The sequence below is a fragment of the Somniosus microcephalus genome, chromosome 1 (genome assembly GCF_052327205.1).
Source record: "Somniosus microcephalus isolate GS21.2 chromosome 1, FLI_Smic_1.0, whole genome shotgun sequence".
NCBI classification, from domain to species: domain Eukaryota; kingdom Metazoa; phylum Chordata; class Chondrichthyes; order Squaliformes; family Somniosidae; genus Somniosus; species Somniosus microcephalus.
The window spans coordinates 441,338,483-441,363,265 of NC_140987.1; the positions used below are offsets into that span (position 1 = coordinate 441,338,483).

At 44.9% G+C, this 24,783-nt stretch overlaps 1 protein-coding gene across 2 annotated transcripts in view; it reads right to left on the minus strand.

Annotated features, from left to right (window-relative positions):
• rnf128b (ring finger protein 128b) overlaps positions 1-24,783 on the minus strand; it is a 182,854-nt gene that overhangs the window by 14,802 nt on the left and 143,269 nt on the right. For both annotated transcript variants that reach the window (XM_086001738.1, XM_086001731.1), the window contains exons 3-4: positions 10,701-10,772; positions 8,776-8,858 (exon numbers count right to left, since the gene is read on the minus strand). In XM_086001738.1, the coding sequence (XP_085857864.1) occupies positions 8,776-8,858; positions 10,701-10,772 (155 nt within the window). The remainder of the gene's footprint in view (positions 1-8,775; positions 8,859-10,700; positions 10,773-24,783) is intronic.

The following is a 24,783-nucleotide window of genomic DNA, read 5'->3' on the forward strand; positions in this document are numbered from 1 at the left end:
TCTGCCACTGGGAACAGTTTCTCCTTATTTACTCCAACAAAAACCTTCAAGATTTTGAAAACCTCTATGAAATCTCCTCTTAACCTTCTCTGCTCTAAGGAGAACAACCCCAGCTTCTCCACATCACTGAAGTCCTTCATCCCTGCTACCATGCTAGTAAATCTCCTCTGCAGCCTCTCCAAGGCCTTGACATCCTTCCTAAAGAGTGTGGTGCCCCGAATTGTAAACAATACTCCAGCTGAGATATAACCAGTGGTTTTAAAAAAAAAAAAGGTTTAGCATAACTTTTGTTTTTGTACGCTATGCATTTATTAATAAAGCCAAGGACCCCATATGATTTAAAAAACATTTTTTTATTTTATTTATAAATACAGCCTTCTCAACTTGTCCTCCCACCGTCTAAGATTGGTACACAGCAACCCATCCTCATAACTGAACACCCCTAACCCGGCAAGCAATTTACTGTTGACCAAGAGACAGGTGCTGCTGTCTGACTGAGCAGCCAGTTTAATATGAGAGAGAGAGAGGGAGCGCCAGACAGAGGGAGAGCCAGACTGGCACCGGTGGTGGCTCTGCTGCACAGGACGGGAGGAAAAAGAGGGGTAGAGCTATAGTAATAGGGGATTCTATTGTAAGGGGAATAGATAGGTGTTTCTGCGGCCGCAAACGAGACTCCAGGATGGTGTGTTGCCTCCCTGGTGCAAGGGTCAAGGATGTCTCAGAGCGGCTGCAGAACATCTTGAAAGGGGAGGGTGAACAGCCAGTTGTCGTGGTGCATATAGGCACCAACGATATAGGTAAAAAGCGGGATGAGGTCCTAAAAGCGGAATATAGGGAGTTAGGAGGTAAATTAAAAATTAGGACCTCAAAAGGTAGTAATCTCAGGATTGCTACCAGTGCCACGTGCTAGTCAGAGTAGAAATAGAAGGATATTTCAGATGAATACGTGGCTGGAGGAATGGTGCAAGGGGGAGGGATTCAGGTTCCTGGGACATTGGAACCGGTTCTGGGGGAGGTGGGACCAGTTCAAACCGGACGGTTTGCTCCTGGGCAGGGCTGGAACCGATGTCCGAGGGGGAGTGTTTGCTAGTGCTCTGGGACAGGGTTTAGACTAAGATGGCAGGGGGTTGGGAACCTGAGCAGGGGGACAGAGGAAAGGGAAACAACGATAAAAGCAAAAGAAAGGAAGGAGAAAAACAAGTGGCAGTCACAGAAATCAACGGTTTAAATCAAACATGGCCACAGTAAATAATAATTCTAATAGGTCTAAGAGCGTTAAAAAAATAAGCCTGAAGGCTTTGTGTCTTAATGCGAGGAGCATTCGTAATAAGGTGGATGAATTGGCTGCGCAAATAGAGGTAAACGAATCTGATTTGGTTGGGATTACGGAAACGTGGCTCAAGGATGGCCAAGGCTGGGAACTCAACATCCAGGGGTATTCAATATTCAGGAAAGATAGGCAAAAAGGAAAGGGAGGTGGGATAACATTACTGGTTAAAGAGATTAACACAATTGTAAGGAAGGATATTAGCTCTGATGATGTGGAATCTGTATGGGTAGAATTGAGAAATACCAAGGAGCAGAAAATGTTAGTGGGAGTGGTATATAGACCTCCAAACAGTAAGGCAGAGATTGGGGATGGCATAAAAAGGGAAATTAAAGAAGCATGCAATAAGGGCACAGCAGTCATCATGGGTGACTTTAATCTACATATAGATTGGGCCAACCAAATTAGTAACAATACGGTGGAGGAGGAATTCCTGGAGTGTTTACGGGATGGTTTCCTGGACCAATATGTCGAGGAACCAACCAGAGATCAGGCCATCTTACACTGGGTATTATGTAACGAGAAAGGATTAATTAGCAATCTTGTTGTACGAGGCCCCTTGGGTCGGAGCGATCATAATATGATCGAATTCTTCATTAAGATGGAGAATGAAGTAGTTGACTCGGAGACTAGAGTCCTCAATTTAAATAAAGGAGGCTACGATGGTCTGAGGCGCGAGTTGGGTAGGATTGATTGGGGAATGTCACTCAAAGGGTTGACGGCGGATGGGCAATGGCAAACATTCAAAGACCGGATGGATGAACTACAGAATTTGTTCATCCCAGTTTGGCATAAAAATAAAACAAAAAAGGTGACTCAACCGTGGCTAACAAGGGAAATTAGGGATAGCATAAGATCCAAGGAGAGGACATATAAATTGGCCAGAAAAAGCAATAATCCTGAGGATTGGGAGCAGTTTAAGACTCAACAAAGGAGGACAAAGGGATTAATTAAGAAGGGGAAAATAGAATATGAGAGTAAGCTTGCAGGGAACATAAAAACTGACTGCAAAAGCTTTTATAGATATGTGAAGAGAAAAAGATTGGTGAAGTCAAGCATAGGTCCCTTGCAGTCAGAATCAGGGGAATTTATAATGGGGAACAAAGAAATGGCAGACCAACTAAACACATATTTTGGTTCTGTCTTCACAAAGGAGGACACAAATAACCTCCCAGAGATGCCGGGGAACATAGGATCTGATGAAAGGGAGGAACTGAAAGAAATCAGTATTTGTAGGGAAATGATGTTAGGGAAATTGATGGGATTGAAGGCCAATAAATCCCCAGGGCCTGATAATCGACATCCTAGGGTACTTAAGGAAGTGGCCCTAGAAATAGTAGGTGCATTGCTGATCATCTTCCAACATTCGATGGAATCTGGAGCAGTACCCATGGATTGGAGGGTAGCTAATGTTACCCCACTATTCAAAAAAGGTGGTAGAGAGAAAATGGGGAATTACAGACCGGTAAGCCTGACATCGGTAGTGGGGAAAATGCTAGAGTCCATTATAAAAGATGTAATAGCAGAGCACTTGGAAAACAGTGGCAGGATCGGACAAAGTCAACATGGATTCACAAAAGGTAAATCGTGCTTGACTAATCTACTGGAATTTTTTGAGGATGTAACTGGTAAAATAGATAAGGGAGAACCAGTGGATATGGTGTATCTGGACTTTCAGAAGGCCTTCGATAAGGTCCCGCATAAGAGATTAGCGTGTAAAGTTAAGGCACATGGGATTGGGGGCAAGGTATTGACTTGGATAGAGAACTGGTTGGCAGATAGAAAGCAAAGAGTTGGAATAAACGGGTCTTTTTCCGAGTGGCAGGCAGTGACAAGTGGGGTACCGCAGGGATCAGTCCTTGGACCCCAGCTATTCACAATATATATTAATGATCTAGACAAGGGAACTAGATGTAATATCTCCAAATTTGCAGATGACACAAAGCTAGGTGGGCGTGTGTGCTGTGAGGAGGATGTCGAGAAACTCCAGGATGATTTGGACATGTTGGGTAATTGGGCAGAAACATGGCAGATGCAATATACTGTAACGTGGATAAATGTGAGGTTATCCACTTTGGTGGCAAAAACAGGAAGGCAGATTATTATCTAAATGGCAATAGATTGGGAGAAGGAGAAGTGCAACGAGACCTGGGTGTCCTTGTGCACCAGTCGCTGAAGGTAAGCATGCAGGTGCAGCAGGCGGTTAAGGCAGCAAATGGTATGTTGGCCTTCGTAGCGAGGGTTTGAGTACAGGAACAAGGATGTCTTGCTGCAGTTGTACAGGGCCTTGCTGAGACCACATCTTGAGTATTGTGTGCAGTTCTGGTCGCCTTATCTGAGGAAGGATGTTCTTGCCATGGAAGGAGTTCGGTGAAGATTCACCAGGCTGATACCTGGGATGGCAGGAATGGCGTATGGGGAGAGATTGGGTCGATTGGGCTTATACTCGCTGGAGTTTAGAAGAATGAGAGGTGATCTCATTGAAACTTATAACATTCTGACAGGACTGGACAGACTAGATGCAGGAAGGATGTTCCCGATGATCGGGGAGTCCAGAACCAGGGGACACAGTCTAAGGATAAGGGGTAGGCCATTTTGGACAGAAATGAAGAGGAATTTCTTCACCCAGAGAGTGGTGAACCTGTGGAATTCTCTACCACAGAAGGCGGTGGAGGCCAGTTCATTAAATAGTCAAAAAGGAGTTGGATATATTTCTTAAGGCTAAAGGGATCAAGGGGTATGGGGAGAAGGCAGGGACAGGGTACTGAATTTGGATGATCAGCCATGATCGCATTGAATGGTGGAGCAGGCTTGAGGGGCCGAATGGCCTACTCCTGCTCCTATCTTCTATGTTTCAGACAGAGGGCGAGCCAGACAGAGGGCGAGCCAGACACAGACAGAGAGAGACATCATTCAAAGTTAAAACAAAGCCTTAAAATGCTGGTTAGACTCAGCAGGTCAGTCAGCGTCTGTGGAGAGGACAGGCAAGTTAACATGTCGGGTACCAGCCTTTTTCAGAACAGACCTGCTGAGTGTTTTCGGCATTTTCTCTTTTTGTTTCAAATTGCCAGCATTTACAGATTTTTACGCTTTATTTAAAACAAAGTCAATTTTTGTGATAGTGAGACCCGATCAAAAGTTTTTACACCTGGACCAATGGAAATTGCCAGAATTTATCCCACATTTAATTCTTTCCTTTCAACGCTTTTATAAAAGTATCTCTTTCTTAAAAAGCGCTACATTTATAGCTGCTTTCTCAACACAAAGGCTTGAAAAGCATTTTTTTTTTTGCCTGCAAAGATGCCAAGGACACTGCTTTAAAAAGAGGCAATGGATTGTTTGGCAAGCCTTTTCACATTTGGGGAAAACTACTGTAGAGAGGCCAGAGGGACACACATCAGTGCGACAGGAAATCATTTTACACAATTGTTGCACGGCTTACAAACAAACAAGCAAACAAAACAAACCCCAAAATGTTTGCCAGGCACTTTCTGATGATGCTGCAGGCAAAGAACTTTTCAAACAGGCTTGTGCTAACGTTGGACATAGCTCATTAATTCTGGCACTCCCTCCCTGTATCATAGAATTTCATACACGGCAGATCACCTGTAGCTCTTGGCTGCAAGACAAATAAATGCCCAAGGTAAGCAGAGGTGGTTTTGATGATTCAACATGACTGCTAATGCTTCAATGTGACAGAGTTGCTTTTTCCGAGGCATTGACGACACCAGACAGTTTCTGCTTTGATATTGTTGTGCTTCAAATCACGAGATCACTCACTGTCATACCTTTAGTCACAAGGTCAGGCCCCAAGCTGATATCATGTTTTTGTTTAGGTCGCTCGAACAGATGAGGATTTTACATAAGAGATGTGTTTAGCAAGCAGGATTCTCCACACAATTCACAAGGGGTTGGGTAAATAATAGGAACTATTCGTTTGATTTCACTCGAAGACAGGCTTTTAAATACCTTTGAAAACAACTAGTGTAGGGGAGGCACAGCGGTCTCAAGGAATAACAATGTCCAGGTCAGATGGAAGAAGAAACAACAAAACCGGTATTTGAGCACAATCACGGCTACCACTAAAAGCGTGCTGTTCTTTGCATACCTTCAGTCGATGATGAATAAAATATTGGACGACTGGCTGGGGTGTAGTCTTCCTTAGAGAGTGTAGTTCAACTCTCTAAAACAAGAAAACCGATATCCCATTGTGTGTGTGGGGGGGTGGCCAAGAAAAGAAACATCACAGAAACTCGAAGCTTACACCAGGCTTGTTGCTGCCGGCCTTCCTGTAAAGTTTTGATGTGGGTTGCACTCACGGAGAGACTCAAATTTTTGAAATAAGGACACGCACACTATTTTGTTGGCAAAAAAGGTGCATTAAGTCACAAAGGTGCAGGAGTTTTCTTTGTGGAACTGAACCACAGAGTCAGAATAAAGAGACTAAATTTGCAAATTGGCCATCAGGTTTGCCCATGTAACAACCATAACTGCATTTCAAGAAATTAATTGGTTGTGGATCACTTTGGGACACGGTGAAGGTAAGATAAGATGCTGTACAAATGCAAGGTCAGTCTTTCTTTATCTGTTGTAGGTGCTGTAAGATTAGAAACATAGAAAAATAGGAGCAGGAGTAGGCCATTCGGCCCTTTGAACCTGCTCCGCCATTCAATATCATGGCTGATCCTCTATCTCAATACCATATTCCCGCTCTCTCCCCATTCCCCTTGATGCCTTTTGTGTCTAGAAATCTATCTATCTCCTTCTTAAGTATATTCAGTGACTTGGCCTCCACAGCCTTCTGTGGTAGAGAATTCCACAGGTTCACCACCCTCTGAGTGAAGACATTTCTCCTCATCTCATAAGAAATAGGAGCAGGAATAGGCCACTTGGCCCCTCGAGCCTGCTCCGCCATTCAATAAGATCATGGCTGATCTGGGGCTCAAAGCCACTTCCCTGCCTGCTCCCCATAACCCTTCACTCCCTTATCTTGCAAAAATCTGTCTATCTCCACCTTAAATGTATTTAATGACCCAGCCTCCACGGCTCTCTGGGGCAGAGAATTCCACAGATTTACGACCCTCTGAGAGAAGAAGTTCCTCCTCATCTTAGTTCTAAAAGGGCGACCCTTTATTCTGAGACTGCGCTAAATGTCCTACCCTGTATCCTGAGACTGTGATCCCTCGTTCTAAAGCCCCCCTCCCCCACCAGCCAGGGGAAACATCCTCCCTGCATCCAGTCTGTCTAGCCCTGTCAGAATTTTAAATGTTTCAATGAGATTGTCAGATCTTTATCTGTTGTAGGTACTGTAAGATTGTCAGATCTTTTTCAACTCTACCTGCCAAGAGGAGAACACTGCTGGAGCTGGCTGACATTTTGAAGAGTTAAAACATGTAACGCTTCAAACCGATTTCCAGCAGAGAGATAAAAAAATCACAGCGGGGGCATTGGTCCTTTGAGCTTTGCCATTTTCTTTGGAAATAGGTGATCTTCCTCATCCTATACACAATGGCCCAGAAATTCGGGTCGAAGGCTTCCCACGGGTGCAAGCCCCCGACCAGCAATTACCTAGCGCGCCGGCCATTGAGCTGTGGGCCCACGTGGGATTCCGATCCTGGGCCTCCTTCAACTGTCGGCGCGCAGTGCTTGCGTATCCCAGGGGCGCAGTTAGTTCGATGCGTCCCCTGGGATCACGTGGGCCATGGAGAGCCAATCGTAGCAGGGAATGCTTCATTCATAAGTTTGACAGGAAGAGCTGTCAAACCTATCAATACTATAAGCCCCAAAACATCACTAAAACTTCAAATAATTTTTAAAAAAAATCAAAAAAAAATCACATTTTTAAAATAACTATAAATTACATGAAATAACTATTTTAAGTAATTTAAATTTTTGAAAAAATTAATTACATTTTCTAACGGGGCTAAAAATAAACTTACCTTTCTTTAAAGTATGTAAAAATAATAAACCTGTGGAAAAAATGTTTTAATTTTAAATTAATTCAGCACTTACCTTGTTAAAAGCAGGCCTTGCGTCTGCTTTTTAAAAGTATAACTGCTGGAGACTTACCCTCCCGGAGAAAGCGGGGGAAAAAAACATAAGTTCGATGCGCACGCGCTGCCTCTCCGGCGCACGCGTTCCACCTGTCAACCCCTTCTTTCAAGGGAACGGAAGTGCCGGTTTCCCGTGCATGCACGAAACCGGCACGTTCGTTTTGCCGAATTTCTGGGCCAATGCCTCAATCCACATCCCTGGTGGCTATTCTCCCATCACCAATCGTTGTGCGCTATTGTCTCTGCATGTCACAGTTAGTCCCCGATTAGCATTTAATGCACGGTTTCTAGTTTGTTTTTTTCCAGACGTTCTGTAGATGTTTAAATAGTATTTTTATATTATTTCATTTCAAGTTTTGGCAATCCCTGGACGTAAGGCACTTTAACTGATGCAAGTGTGCTGCATGTCCCAGAATTGGCCTAACAAGATCTTGCCGCAGTTAAATCTTCCTGGTTGCCTGAAAGGGTGGCAGAGGCAGGAACCCTAACCACATTTAAAAAGTACTTGGATGTGCACTTGGGATGCTGTAACCTGCAGGGCTACGGACCAAGAGCTGGGAAGTGGGATTAGGCTGGAATGCTCTTGGTTGGCCGGCGCGGACACGATGGGCCGAAATGGCCTCCTTCCGTGCTGTAACTTTCTATGATTCTATGACTTGCCCTCCACACTGCTCAACACTGGCTTTAGGACCCATGCTAAGTATTATGGAACAACAGTTCTACAGAACTGTAGAAGGGTTTCGACCCGAAACGTTGACTCTATTTCTCTCTCCACGGATGTTGCCTGGCCTGCTGAGCTTTTCCAGCATTTTCGGTTGTTGTTTTGGATTTCCAGCATCCGCAGTATTTTGCTATCCTAAATATTATGGAGCCCTTCAAACCATCAACACCCACAACACTCATCTTCATTTCCTATGGATGTCACAAGAGTCATTCACCAGATCCAAATCTGAGCAATCCTCAACTAGCTGAGGAAAACCCAATTCTCGCATCCTAATGAATCAGATTTATTGAGCTGCCCTGGGGCAATCCTATACATATTCATTTCATAGCACTCTTTCAGGACTTGTCCTGTTGCTGATGGCCCACTCTCATGGATTGACCTTCCTATTACTCAGTATTTACAATACTTTTCAGCAAAAGCTCAAATGGGGAGGGGGAATGAAGAAGACAGACAGTAAGGGATATTGCGAGGGTAAACACACATTGATTGCACTTAACCTTACACAAGTTTCCAGCTATCGTATTATAAATTGGATAATTCCGCTCAGTTCAATGTGGGCACTATAAATTTCAACAGACAACTTGTATCACACATTGCGGACACCCCTCACCTTTATATTTATGCCACATGGATACTTCATACAAGAATATACATGATGATTGGGTACTTACTTGCAAGTCAAGATGCGAACAACATCATTGGGTTTGTAGGCTTCAATGCACACTGCACAGCTGTCAGCATCTGGTCCAGTCTCCTGGAGATCGGAAAGTAAAAAAGGATAATTGGCTGCCAGCTTTTAGTTAATCTTCAATAGGAGGTTCTCTCACCCACTGGGCACACACCCACGAGGAGTCAAGAGATCATACTGTCTGGAAACTACCATGCAACACCCAGTCTAAATCAGCATACATTCAAAAGCAAGACACAGATAAGATTTGCCGAAACTCAGCGACTGAGTTACAACAATCGACCTGTGTTACAAGTACTGAAAGATTCACAACTTGGGTGTGGGATCTTTTTGCACAAGTGAAAGTCAAATGCCTGGTGAGATGCGCTCTCTGGGCAGTGGGCACCAGTTTGGTGAAGCTCAAGTTCTAAATTGAACGAATAGGGGGGGAAAAAAATATATGACTTTCTGCAGTTAGGCTTTGGTAGCTGAACATCTCACGTGAAATTTCAATTCTCCAAACAGTTCAAATGCCAGTTACACTTATTTTTTACACCAACATGCACACCCCTATTTTTAGACGTTCCAGGCAACTGCTCCCCCACATAGTGGCAGAATATAGGGACAGGAGGAGGCCATTTAGCCCCTCGAGCCAGTTCAGCCATTCAATGAGATCATGGCTGACCAGCAGGGTGATCTGAAGGGTGCAACACTGCTGTAAGTGGTCAATTTCTGAATTCAGGTTAAATCATCACTGAAACAATTCCACTGAGGATCCAAAAATGCCCAAATAGACTATAACTCTTAGAACAAGCATTTTTTTTTGCCTCTTCCTGAACAAATCATTGGCTTCAGTGTAATCAGAAAAGTGAGAAGTCACACAACACCAGGTTATAGTCCAACAGCTTTATCTGAAATCACAAGCTTTCGGAGCGCTGCTCCTTCGTCAGGTGAAGTGAAGAGATGCATATAGGCACAGCATATATAGTCAGAGAACACTGCCAGATGATTACAGGTAATCTTTCTAACTGCCCTTTATCCCACCTCGGCAGTTAAAAAGATTACCTGTAATCATCTGGCAGTGTTCTCTGACTATATAAGCTGTGTTTTTATGCATCACTCCACTTCACCTGACGAAGGAGCAGCGCACCGAAAGCTTGTGATTTCAAATAAAGCTGTTGGACTATAACCTGGTGTTGTGTGACTTCTCACATTTATCCACCCCAGTCCAACACCGGCATCTCCACAATCAGAAAAGTGTACACAATTGGGCATTGCTGTATAATCACTTAAAAATTGGATTTTTGTTCATTATAAAAAAGAGGGTAAATTAACTGGAGGTCTTCAAATAACAAGAGATTGGCTCTCTGTTTTGGCACCCGACCAAAACAGAAATCCATGGATACCAAACAGTTGTCTTTCAAGCGTCAGCCAGTAGCTCAGTGGGTAGCACACTCGCCTCTTAGTCAGAAGGTTGTGGGTTCAAGTCCCACTCCAGGGACTTGAGCACATAAAGCTAGGCTGTTACTCCAGTGTTGAGGGAGTGCTGCACTATTGGAGGTGCTGTCTTTCGGATGAGATGTTAAACCCCAAGACCCCGTCTGCTCTCTCAGATGGAATTAAGATCCCAAGGCACTATTTTGATGAAGAGCTGGGGATTTAACCCCGGTGCCCTGGCCAATATTTATCCCTCAAATCAACATCACTTAAACAGATTATCTGGTTATCATCACATTGCTGTTTGTGGAAGCTTGCTGTGCGCAAAATTGGCCGCTGCGTTTCCAACATTACAACAGTGACTACACTTCAAAAAGTACTCCATTGGCTGTAAAGCACTTTGGGACCTCCGGTGGTCATGAAAGGCGCTATATAAATGCAAGTCTTTCTATTTTTCTTTTTTATACTGCTCCACGTACCAACAATACACACCTGGTCGCCTTGCTTTAGGATGCGTAGGTCCAGTTGGTTAATAGCCTTCTTGGCTTCACTTTTCAGTTGTTTCTGTAAAAATATTGAAAACATTATTACTGAAATGTGAGAGAAACAAGCTTGCAAAATGTCTTACTCAATTCACAACTCTACCAAATTAGTCTAGGCCTCAACAAAACTCATTTGCACATGTAATTTTAATTGCATCTTCTACAAAGCAAAATTTATAATCTAAGGGGGAAGAATTCAGTATCGCCCCGTTTGGGCGCCATTATCGGCCGGGCGCAAAGTTTAGCGCCTGGCGCTAATTATATCGCCTCCGACAGCCATCTTGGCTTTTATCGCCCCTGGAGGTGATTGGAGCGCTAAATCAGGCACTTCACACCTGTCTTAAGGCAAAGGCCGAGGAGCGAGGCGCTACCTCAGAGCGCTGGCGAAGCAAGGAAGGGCAAATCAAAATAAACCTGCAAAGTGCTGCTCAGTACCCAAAACTCCTTCACACGTTGAATCGCTCCAGAAGTCTCTCTCTCTCTCTATGCGTGGTGCAAAAATGTCACTGACAAAAAAAGGCAGGAAGCGGGCGCCTTTAAATAGCGCTCCCCTTGTCCCTTTCTGACTGCAAAACGCTCCCCTTAACCTGTCGTTGCTAGTGGCAGGCGGTAAGGCAGGGGGCGCCACTCAATATCCGGTCCGGGGCGCTACCGGGGCGTTGCGCACTCGACTGACGTCACGATCTGCCGGTGCAGGAGATCGTGACGGTAGTGTTTAGCGCCGCCGCAAAATGTCTAGTTACTTTTGTGAGCGGCGCAAACATCGCCATGCCCGGGCGCTAGTTGCTTTGTGCCCCATTAGCGCCCTCTTAAGGCGCTAACGGGAGGCACAAACAACTGAATTTTTCCCCTAAATGTTTTACACTTATCTGGCATCAATAGGGAGGGAAACCCAAGACTTACTCCAGTGCAAAAAGAATCCTTTAAAAAAAAATGGTTGGAGAGCAGGCAGTCGCTAGGACTGAAAGAAAAAAAAAGCATTTCTATAGCACCTTATCATATCTCGCAGGAAGGCCCAAAGTGCTTTAAGAGCACTGAATTACTTTGAAGTGCAGGCACTGTTGCTGCGTAAGCAAACACACCAGCGATTTTGTTCAAGGTCCAAAGGAACGACAGCCGTGGCTCAGCGGGTAGCACCCTCCCCTCGGAGTCAGAAGGTTGTGGGCTCAAATCCCACTCCAGGGACTTGAGCACAAAAATCTAGGCTGACGCTCCAATGCAGTGCTGAGGGAGCGCCGCACTGTCGGAGGTGCCGCCTTTCGGGTGAGACGTTAAACCGAGGCCCCGTCTGCTCTCTCAGGTGGACGTAAAAGATCCCATGGTACTATTTCAAAGAAGAGCAGGGGAATTATCCCCCGGTGTCCTGGCCAATATTTATCCCTCAATCAACATCACAAAAGAAACAGATTATCTGGTCATTCTCACGTTACTGTTTGTGGGAGCTTGCCGTGCACAAAATTGGCTGTTGCATTTCCTGCATTACAACAGTGACTACACTTCAAAAAGCACTTAATTGGCTGGAAAGCCCTTTTGGATGTCTGGGGGTCGTGAAAGGCGCTATAGAAATGCAAGTCTTTTTTGCTTTTCACAAACAACAAATAGGTGAATGCCGATTTTTCTTTTGGTGGTGTTCTTACTATAGGAAAGAATGGTGACCATGAAGAAATTCCCTTCTCTTCTTCCGTGCTGCGGATCTTTACTGTGTACCCGAACAGGCAGTCAGGGCCTTGGGTTAATGGCAGAGCCAAAGCTTTTGACAATAAAGCACTCCCTCTTTACTGCACAAGTATTAAGAAAAGAAAGACTTGCATTTATATAGCACCTTTCATGACCTCAGGATGTCCCAAAGCGCTTTACAGCCAATGAAGTACTTTTTGAAGTGTAGTCACTGTTGCAATATAGGAAACGCGGCAGCTAATTTGCGCACAGCAAGCTCCCACAAACAACAATCTGGTAATGACCGGGTAATCTGTTTTTTTTTTTTTTTTTTAGTGATGTTGATTCAGGGATAAATACTGTCCAGGACACCGGGGAGAACTCCCCTGCTCTTCTTCGAAATAGTGCCGCGGGATCTTTTACGTCCACCCGAGGGGGCAGGCGGGGCCTTGGTTTAGCATCTCATGCGAAAAGGCGGCACCTCAGACCGTGCGGCACTCCCTCAGTATGACACTGGTGTGTCAGCCTGGATTACATGCTCAAGTCCTGGTGTAGGCTTTGAACCCACAACTTTCTTGACTGAAAGGTGAGAGTGCTACCCACTGAGCCTAGGTGAAGGATATAATAAGAAAATGAAGACCTACATACACCTTATGTTCTGTACAGGAAACTTTCGATTTACCGGCACCTAAATAACCAGAAATCTCAGTTAACCAACAAAATGCAGGAGTAGGTTCAGGTAAGTTTTACTTCTGCCTTCCTCCATCTGTTGCTGTGCAAGGGTGCGGCTGCAGCTGTTGCTAAGCTACAGAGACGCTTGGAACTTGTGGCCATTGTTCTGAACCTGTTGCTAAGCAACAGGGTTTGTTGCTTTATACGGAGCTCTCAGCTCTCCGTATCTTTTACTATAGCTTTCGGTTATCCGGAATTTTTGATGAACCGGCACCACGTCGGTCCCGTCGGTGCTGGATAAAAAAAAGTTTCCTGTATGTACTGAGCTTTAGTTTGAACTTCAGAGGCAAGTAAGTATGAAAACCTAGTCTTGTTTTATTGGCTACGCATTTTATTTTAAAAAAAATTGGGGGGAGATTCCACTTGCTGACTCGCTCCGAGGAAATTCTCTACACCTCCGATTGAAACCTCGGTGCCAATTTAGACATTGTGCCTGGTAGTGGAGGAAGTTATGCTACTTGTGAAATGTCTGGAGTTCCCCAAGAATCTAAACTCTTTTCCCTACTCTAAATCATGACAAGTCACTGAGCTAGGAGATAAGATAAATTGACATTAGGGGTGAGAACCAAACCAGAATTCAGATTTCAAGCATCTACAAGCTATCAAAATTAATTTTAAGAACACAAGATATTAAGAACATAAGAAGTAGGAGTCGGCCGTACGGCCCCTCGAGCCTGCTCCGCCATTCAACAAGATCATGGCCGATCTTAGACCCCAACTCCACTTGCCCGCCCTTTATTTTTGGGGTTGGGCGCGGGGGTAAAGAAAGAGGAATGGAAGAACTGATCTTAACATTTGAATAGCTACAATAACTTCGTGGAAAAATGGGACCTAATTTAGCACAACGAAACAGTTCTGTACTTTTCAGTTCTTTGTACCACTCATTCGAGAGAGTTATCATATAGTCTAGTCCTTCCTTCTACAGCGTAATGAGTTATGGTCTATAATTACAGAATATAGAATGCATCTAATTCCAAATTTCCCCGGGATGGACAGTGATTACCAAGAACTCAATAGGGTTTGTGTCTACTTTAACACAAATTTTATCAGTTTACTTTTGGAAACATGTGCAGTTTTGTAACAAAGGGAAGTAAAGACAAGTAAAAACAGGGGATCAGTGCAGAGTCTTTAGATTATAATTTCAAACTGGATCCGGAGAAGTGTCCAAGCTACAGCCCACGGGCCATGTGCTCTGCAGGCTGTGGTATTCTGACCTCTATTTCCTACTCCCGTGTTTGAATGTAATGGACCTGGAAGTTTAGAAAGGGCCATTCTTGGTGCTGTTGCCTCATCGATGGACTAATCAGAAAAATCAAGGTACATTGGTTTCAGTAACCGCAGATGTATGGAAATTCATAGGAACATGGTATGCAACCAAGCAGCCCACTGGACTAAACAGCTCGGGCAGCCCTGCAGCAAACCATCGGGATAGTCTTTGAAAGGCACGTGAAAGGTGTTGTATCTTGTTTCGCCAAGTGAGGGCCAGCTCAGAAAAGGTTTCAAATGAAGTGCGGTTGTCTTTTAACAAAAGGCATAAACAACATCTATGACAATCCAAGAACAGAACTCGAGTAGTTCACTCCAGAAAATGTCCTTATATAGCCTGTCGACTCCTTCAAGATATTAATGAGAGTTGTCACAACTTGACATTAAGTGTTTCAAGAATGTGCCCGCACATTTAAGTGGAGAGAATCTCTTGGAAAATAATGTTTACAAGGGAAGGCAATTGAAATCTAGATACCAGCAGCGGGATAAAATTAAAATTCCTCCTTTACACAGCTTAGCAGATCTTATTAGCCGTGAAAGAAAAAAAAGAGTGTCTTGTATGGACTACCAGAAGAAATTTCAAGAATTAAAAAGTCTATAATTTCCGCTAAATGTTTGACTTGTATTGTGTACATTGGGAGGAGGCTTATACGGCAAGTGTGCACCTTAAATGGTGTCACTTTAGTATGGTATAAGTGGCAGAGGCACAATTTTCTTGCCATCAACAATGCACTCACATGTCAAGGATACGTCCTCCTTGACTTCATTGGATCGCCATAGAAGCAGATAATTCTACAGCATAGGAGACGGGCTATTTCGCCCATTGCGTCTGTTAGCTCTTTGCTGGAGCAGTTCAAAACTAATCCCACTGCCCCACTATGTCCCCATAGCTCTGGATTGTCTGCTTCCAATATTTGTCCAATTTTCCCTTAAACGATGCAACGGCCTCTGCCTCGACCACTCCCTGTGACAAAGCATCCCAAGCTCCAAAAAACCCTCTGTATAAAGACATTTCTTCTAATCTCTCCTCTCACTTGTCATGGGTTGAGAGAGCTGCCTCCTGTGCGGTCTCGGTTAGACACGCAGTTCCAGTCCTGCACATTTGTGGACCTACATTATGCTATTTCACATCATGACATAAGCACACAGATCGACAGTACGGGCTCTGCATTCAAATCCCAGGCAACAGAAATTGAAACAATAATTCTTATAAGGGATAATCGGCCCACTTTTTAAAACCCAAAATTAGACGGCATAGTGGGTCAGACATTGGGGGTCTTTCACTTCTGGGACCTGGGCTCAAATCTATCTCAATGATGGGATGAAAGTCTCCGCTGTCTACTAACTTTAAGGGGCCTATGTAAAACAAATTTGGGCAGTTTCAATAGTTAGAAGTGGCATGGGCCCCCAACTGTCCCTAATTCAGCACTGACTGGCAATTTCATTCCAAGTAGTAGTTTGCCTAGACTGAAACAGCAACCATTCTGATGTTTAAAAAAAAAAAAAAAGCACTTTTGTTCCCCAGTTCATATTAAGAGACAACCTGCTCAAAAACTGTACTGTCATCCAATCACCGGAATGGTGACAACTAACGTTTTTATTAAGCTGCGCGGTCGCGAGGTGTTCCAGTGGTCCTGCGCAGCTGGTGAGCCTGCTTTTAAAATGGAAAAAAACGCTCATGTGCGGACTTTTGAATGGGCCCGTAGCCCATTAAAGGGGCCGCGCGACCCAAAAAAAAGGACGAGGATCATTGGTGATAACCCTTCATGTCATTGATAATACAGTTAACGCTGCTATAAGATTATGTTCAACTTGAAGAATACGAGCGGTTTTGTGTCGAGGAGACTCCTCCCCAGCTACATCATCACGTGGAGAACATAAAAGCACAAGAAAGGTCACTTCCTGTTAATTGAAGACCACTTCCTGTTAATTGACATCACTGGCTATCTTTTTCATAATTCACCTTCAAGTTCAGATATGTAGATTATGATAAAGCAGCAACACAAAGAGGTGTGATTTGAAAGGTAAAACTGCAGGCTTTTAACGTTCTCTGTTCGGGAGAAGTAATTTGGAAAAAAAATTGAAAATAAGGCTATACTGTTTAGTTCTGGTAAGGGGATTTTAAACATTTGGCAAGTGGGTTTCAAGCCTCCCAGCTGAATTAGACTCATTTTAACTTTGCGCTATGCTTGCTTATGTTGTACAAGTAAATTGCACGCATCTCCTTGGTACTAGCAATGTATAAAGTGCACACAAGTCCAATGCAGCTCAATCCTTTGCGTAAAGAAGATTCCCTGGACATTCCAAAACATTTATTGGCAAAGTCAGCATCCACAGATATAGCTTTCTGGGAATTCACAGACAGAAGCAAAGTAATATCAGAGAAATACTAATGCAGTAAAATACATTAGTGAACCAGATGGGTAAATCAATTGAAAATACGATGACTTCCGGACAGATTGTAGTCGAAGGACTATAATAAACAACAGCTACAAATAGCTTACATTTTTGTCAATGTTAATGCCTTTTTCTAGGCTTTTGATTTAGACATATACATGCTATCAACGCTCACCGCTAATAACGTGTAAATCAGACAGCAACCGCCGACGACCGCACAGGTGCAATTAAACGTGGAAATCCGGAAGTTGCTGGCCAAGAAGACCCGCTCCTCCAGAAGCTGCGTGTGATACTGGGATCTCGCCGAGAGACTCGGCACTGAAATGCCTGCAACGGCGTCAGGTTGTGGTACTTGCGTGTTAGATACTCACTAAACTCGCCAGAAAAAAAAGTTAAGGCTTGCCCATTCTAGCGTAAGTACATTTTTCACGGTGTGATAAGCAATGTTCCCGGTAACTGTTTTTGGTGCTGCTTGGCCCTTTTCAAGGTTTTTACATTCAAAACCCAGCAAGCCGGCTGCGCGGCTTACAGGGAATATCGGTGATCAGTTTTAATTACTGCCAAACAACCTCTCTGGCACTGAAAATTAACTGTTCCAAGTGTGGAATCTCATTCCTTCAGAATTTGATTATTGGAGATTTAAAAAAAACTCCATTTAAATAATTTTTAAAAACGTTTTCTTTGTCTCTTATCTCTCTCTCCCTCAAACACATCTTTCTTTTCCCCTCTTTATTGATTTGACATCGAATTCAATATTCTTGCTGAGACTTCCTGGTTCAGACTCTGCGCTGCTCATTAATCATTCTCCAATCTGATTGGTTAAGGAGGCACACAGCTGCTTGCCCTGTTCACACAGGCCGTAGATCCCCTGTAGAGGGCGCTGCACCAAAATGCATTTCTATTTACCGCAAGTTCCGGTGCGAAAGCGGATAGAAAGTCTGTGAACAAGTGTACCGCAAAATCCGGGTCATTGTGTGTAAATATAAACCCATTTGTCACAAGTCTATTACATGGGTGTGGTCACCATTTTCGGAACTTTTCACAGATAGGCTGGCGCCCAAGGACAGGCTGCTTTAAAAGATCTGCTGTAGAAGGTCTGTTGTAGAACAGCCACTCTGGGCGCCATGCATGGCAAATTTCTGTCAATGTAAACATAGCACACCATTTTTTGCTGCCAATTTCCTCTCCTTCTCTACTGACAACCATAGGAAAAGGGGAAATTATGAGATTAGTTCTTCAAAATTCTCTCAGTTGACATGTTGAGGGGTAATACAGAGTCCATATTATCATGGGTAAGGAAACAACAAAAAGAAATTTAATTTTCTTAGTCTCATGAGGCCTCACTGTATATTGGATCACAAAAGCCTGAAGATGAAATTATCAGTTTGTTACAATTAGTCAGATCGCTTGAAGCAACATGAATAGTACATAAGAAATAGGAGCAGGAATAGGCCACTTGGCCCCTCGAGCCTGCTCCGCCATTCAATAAGATCATGGCTGATCTTGGGCTCAAAGTCACTTCCCCACCCGCTCCCCATAACCCTTCACTCCCTTATCTTGCAAAAATCTGTCTATCTCCACCTTAAATGTATTTAATGACCCAGCCTCCACAGCTCTCTGGGGCAGAGAATTCCACAGATTTACAACCCTCAGAAGAAATTCCTCCTCATCTCAGTTCTCAAAGGGCGACCCTTTATTCTGAAACTATGCCCCCGAGTTCTAGATTTCCCCACGAGGGGAAACATCCTCTCTGCATCTACCTTGTTGAGCCCCCTCAGTATCTTATATGTTTCAATAAGATCACCTCTCATTCTTCTAAATTCCAATGAGTATAGGCCCAGCCGGCTCAACCTTTCTTCATAAGTCAACCCTCTCATCTCAGGAATCAACCGAGTGAATCGTCTCTGAACTGCCTCCAATGCAAGTATATCCTTCCTTAAATAAGTAGCTTAAGATACTGAAGATGAAAGATCATTTCAATTAAATTGGAACATTGTTTGGAAGGAAACAGAAGGTTTTGAAAATGTTTCAACAAGGTTTGTCAGACCCATTAAAAAAGTCAACAAAGGTCCTTAGGAGGATTAGCAGAAAGTTAAGTTCAAGTACAAAGAAAACACAGAGCAACTATATAAATGTATATGTGCAAAGTGCTAAATATATGTTAGTTAAAGAATTCCGTTGTCGTTCAGCCAGATGATAACTTGCCAAAATGAACTTAAACCCAGAACCAGCATACTGCAGAAGAAAGATAACTAGTATAAGAGAACCAATTGAAAAAAGGAAAAGGTTGTGTAATCTTGTACTCCTTCTAGAGTTAACTCAAAAAGCCTACCAGTTCTACTTTGCAATTTGGACTACAACAATGAACCTTGCCAAGAAGGTTAGGGGGAGATTTAATAGAGGTGTTCACAATTCTGAGGTTTTTTTTTTTAAAAACAGGAGTAAATAAGGAGAAACCGTTTCCACTGGCAGGAGGGCTGGTAACCAGAGGACACAGATTCAAGATACAGGAAACTCTCGTTTAAACGGCACCTAATTATCCGGAATTCTCTAATAACCGCCCGCCCGCCCACAGCGGCCGTCCATCAGCCGCGCGATACACGGGGGACCTTAGCTCCGGACCTCAGGCGCTAGGCAGGGGGAGGGGCCGGAGAGAGGGACAGAGGGGAGGAGAGGGGGTAGGGGTGGGCGTGGGCGACAGGGGGAGGGAGGGAGGGAGGGAGGGAGGGAGACAGGGGGGAGGGAGGGAGACAGGGAGACAGGGGGGAAGGGAGGGAGACAGGGGGGAAGGGAGAGGAGGGGAGGGAGAGGAGGGAGAGGAGGGGAGGGAGAGGAGGGGAGGGAGAGGAGGGGAGGGAGAGGAGGGGAGGGAGAGGAGGGGAGGGAGAGGAGGGGAGGGAGAGGAGGGGAGGGAGAGGAGGGGAGGGAGAGGGAGAGGAGGGAGAGGGAGAGGAGGGGAGGGAGAGGAGGGGAGGGGAGGGAGGGATAGGACAGGGCGAGGACATGACAGGGAGAGGGGGGACACACAGGGGCAGGGAGACCAAGCGCCCCAAAATTGCCCTCGCAACGCGGGGCTCCCCAGCTAGTACTGTATAATTGCGGCTGTGTAACCGGGGATCTCGTACCTTTTGCCGTGTAACCATGGCTCCTGCACCTCTGGTTGTGTAACCGGGTCCCCTGTACCTGTGTTACGGGGCTGCAGCACTTCTGGCTGTGTTACAGGGCTCTCGTACCATGGGCCATTGTCACTCATGTCCCTTCTTCCTTATCTGGAATTTTTAATCTCCCGGTCCCAGATACCAAAAAGTTTCCTGTAATTGGCAAAAGATCCAGAGGGGAGATTTTTTAAATTTTTTTTTAATTAGTTCATGGGATGTGGGCGTCGCTGGCAAGGCCAGCATTTATTGCCCATCCCTAATTGCCCTCGAGAAGGTGGTGGTGAGCCGCCTTCTTGAACCGCTGCAGTCCGTGTGGTGAAGGTACTCCCACAGTGCCGTTAGGGAGGGAGTTCCAAGATTTTGACCCAGTGGCGATGAAGGATCAGCGATATACTTCCAAGTCAGAATGGTGTGTGACTTGGAGGGGAACTTGGAGGTGGTGGTGTTCCCATGCGCCTGCTGTCCTGGTCCGTCTAGGTGGTAGAGGTCGAGGGTTTGGGAGGTGCTGCCAAAGAAGCCTTGCGAGTTGCTGCAGTGCATCTTGTAGATGATACACGCTACAGCCACGGTACGCCAGTAGTGAAGGGAATGAATGTTTACATAGAAACATAGACGATAGGAGCAGGAGTAGGCCATTCGGCCCCTCGAGCCTGCTCCGCCATTCAATGAGAACATGGCTATCATCCAAATTCAGTACCCTGTCCCTGCTTTCTCCCCATATCCCTTGATCCCTTTACGGTAGTGGATGGGGTGCCAATCAAGCAGGCTGCTTTGTCCTGGATGGTGTCGAGCTTGAGCGTTGTTGGAGCTGCACTCATCCAGGCAAGTGGAGAGTATTCCATCACACTCATGACTTGTGCCTTGTAGATGGTGGAAAGGCTTTGGGGAGTCAGGTGGTGAGACACTCGCCGCAGAAGACCCAGCCTCTTACCTGCTCTTGTTGCCACAGTATTTATGTGGAGGTGAGGCGAGTGCGACTGCCCTTGACATCAAGGTAGCATTTGACCGAGTGTGGCATCAAGGAGCTCTAGTAAAACTGAAGTCAACGTGAATCTTGCCCGAATGGGCCTTGCTAGGCCCGCCCTGCGCGTTTCCCGGCCCTATTAAAGGGTGCGGGTCTGGTGACGTCAGCGGATGACACGATTATTGCCGGTTCATTTAAAGGGGCCATGGCCCCAGTTACTGTCAGTTGCTAATTGATAGCATTCAGTGCTGTCAGTGTTTGAGTCTCTGCACTGAGTGTGGCATCAAGGAGCCCTAGTAAAACTGAAGTCAGTGGGAATCAGGGGGAAAATTCTCCACTGGGTGGAGTCATACCTAGCACAAAGGAAGATAGTTGTGGTTGTTGGAGGTCAATCATCACAGCCCCAGGACATCATTGCAGGAGTTCCTCAGGGCAGTGTCCTAGGCCCAACCATCTTCAGCTGCTTCATCAATGACCTTCCCTCCAACATAAGGTCAGAAGTGGGGATGTTCGCTGATGACGGCACAGTGTTCAGCGCCATTCACAACTCCTCAGATAATGACGCAGTCCATGCCCGCATGTAACAAGACTTGGACGACATTCAGGCTTGGGCTGATAAGTGACAGGTAACATCTGATACCATCCCTTCAAAAAGTGCACCATCATGAAAACCTGTTTGGCAAACTTATTTAGCACTGGACTATCCTCCCTTCGAAAACATTTGCCATGTAGACATATGCCAGAAGTGGAACAATGAAGCATTTATACGATTGCTTTCTTGTTTATCAAAAATTACTCTCACGTTTAGGGTGCCCTTTAACTAGCACTCATTTAACAAACGCGCAGCTGCCGCCCTGATATAATGATAGTGCATTTTAAACATCATTGCGCGGTTCAGCCAAAATGTGGACCGAGGAAGGAAACAATGGGTGGGATTTTCCGGGGCCTGTGACCGCGTACGCTGCCATAAGTGCCCCACAAGTTCTGGGTCTCCAGATGCAATGCGCAGGCGCAGAAACCCGGAACTTGCAATCAGTCAAGTTTCAACTCAACAGATCATCCACATCCGCAGGAAATGGACATTTGCTGGTGGCGGGTTGGGCTATTTGCTCTTGGGCTCTTATGCCTGGTAAAAGCAGGCATAGGGCCTTCTTTTACCGGCGTAAAGGTTTAAATAAATATTTTTAAATCAATTTTTTAATCATTTAAACATTCTAAAACCTTTAAAATTAGTTTAGGCCGGTTTAAAAAGTTTACATTTTTTTTCCAAAAAAATTAAATTTTTGTTTTAAATGTTTCATTAAATTGTATTTTAATTAAATTTTTTTAAAAGCGTGGTGATTTATTTTTTATTTAGGTTGTGTGAAAATGTATTTTTTGTGATTCCTATTATGTTGATGGGGACTCTGTACATAAATGGAACCCCCCTTTGAGATTGGTTGGGCCGGCCCGCGTGATCCCAGGGACGCTCACGAGCCGCATGCGCCCCTGGGATACCCGAGCCTTTACGCAGGCTTATGCCCACAGGCCCAGGACTGCAAGCGTCCGAAGATACAGAGGCAGCAGGTGGTTGCGTACTTTCCCTTGCGGATCGGAGGCATTCGCCCGCCCACGGGAAGCCTCCGACCGCAATTTCAGGGCCAATCTCATCCATGATTCTAAGCATGGCAGATGCAATATAACGTGGATAAATGTGAGGTTATCCACTTTGGTGGCAACAACAGGAAGGCAGATTATTATCCGAATGGCAATAGATTGGGAGAAGGGGAAGTGCAACGAAACCTGGGTGTCCTTGTGCACCAGTCGCTGAAGGTAAGCATGCAGGTGCAGCAGGCGGTTAAGAAGGCAAATGTTATGTTGGCCTTCGTAGCGAGAGGGTTCGAGTACAGGAGCAAGGATGTCTTGCTGCAGTTGTACAGGGCCTTGGTGAGACCACACCTTGAGTATTGTGTGCAGTTTTGGTCGCCTCATCTGAAGAAGGATGTTCTTGCCATGGAGGGAGTTCAGCGAAGATTCACCAGGCTGATACCTGGGATGGCAGGAATGACATATGAGGAGAGATTGGGTCAATTGGGCTCGTACTCGCTGGAGTTTAGAAGAATGAGAGGGGATCTCATTGAAACTTATAAAATTCTGGCAGGACTAGACAGACTAGATGCAGGAAGGATGTTCCCGATGGCGGGGGAGTCCAGAACCAGGGGTCATAGTCTAAGGATAAGGGGTAGGCCATTTAGGACAGAAATGAGGAGGAATTTCTTCACCCAGAGAGTGGTGAACCTGTGGAATTCTCTACCACAGAAGGCAGTAGAGGCCAATACATTAAATATATTCAAGAAGGAGTTGGACATATTTCTTAAGGCTAAAGGGATCAAGGGGTATGGGGAGAAAGCAGGGACAGGGTATTGAATTTGGATGATCAGCCATGATCGCATTAAATGGCAGAGCAGGCTCGAGGGGCCGAATGGCCTACTCCTGCTCCTATCTATGTTTCTATGTTCCTTGTCTACCACATGTTAATGTTGCAGCCCTTTCGGCTGCTTGTGCATTCATAGTGAAATTCTTCTCTTCTCAATAACCCTGAAACCAGCAGTGTATGACTAGTATTTTTTTGTCTGCTGAATAATCATCCCCCGCCCCCCTACCACCCCCCTTCCCGTCAAACCTTAAAAAGAAAACACTAATCACATTACATCACATGCCAAGTTCCAAGGAATGAGCACGTCAGTCCTTAGGGAAACTCTGAGGGAGCACAGTGTACATGCTGCACATTTACAGCAAATACTTGCATCATCGATGAACCCTCTGTGGATTACAACAGATTACTGCAAAACAAAAAGGCTGGTTCTCTGCCATACTGCCAAAGGAATGGTAATCTTCAATAACAAGTGTCCCTGGTTTAAATAGCTCTGACGGAGATTGGAGGAGAAAATAAAGATAACCAATTATTTCAAAAGAAATAAAGACTTGCATTTATATAGCGCCTTTCACGACCTCCGGGCGAGGTGCGCAACGGGCAGACAATTCGCTATCACCCATTTTATAACATCGGCCAAAGTTACAATTACCTCAGGAGTACTTTCGAAAGCATGTCGCTTCCTCTCCAGCCCCCTTCCCTCCCCATCGATCTTTGTTTTAATGCCCCATTTGCAGCCCAAGAGGTGGAGCATTTGAGAGCGCAGCCGAGGCCACCTTTCTTGTACGTGGTCACATCGTTACCGAGTGCGGTGGGGGGAAAAACACGGTGTGGGTAAAGGCAGACTTTCACACGCGCACATGCTCCCGCACACCCAATTTCCACGCTCACGGAGCCATTGCAGAGCAACAGATCACACAACACTACACAGTCAAGTCTACAGTATCACAAATGGTTCAGGAGGAGTTACGTCAACCAATTACGTGCTGTGTTTTTCCACAGTTGTTTACTGACAATAAGAAATACTAAACATGGCAGAACACTGGAACTCGATCGGTGGCCTCGCATAGTTCAAGTTTCAAGTGAGATTCGCTCCACAGATTTTTTTTATTTTTATTTTTCTGCGCCAGCCTGTTTTTTGCCCCACCATCCCATTTAAAAAATGTAAACCATTTCACTTTATACTTTATATAAAAAAATTTTTTTTTTTTTTTTTTTTTTTTTTTAAATGAGCTTTCATAGAAAGATACATCACTTTTCTGCTAAGGGAGGTCAACAAGACTAAATAGGAATTAGCTGACCTGTTGAACTTGAATGAATTCAATGCCGAGACTTTGGCAGGAAAGTTGTCAACGTGAATTTTGCTGCAGCTGTTGCTTCAAAATTCCAGGCTCCACCGGAGATTATGCAGCGCGCCCCCCCCCCCCCGCCACCAACCACCATGAGG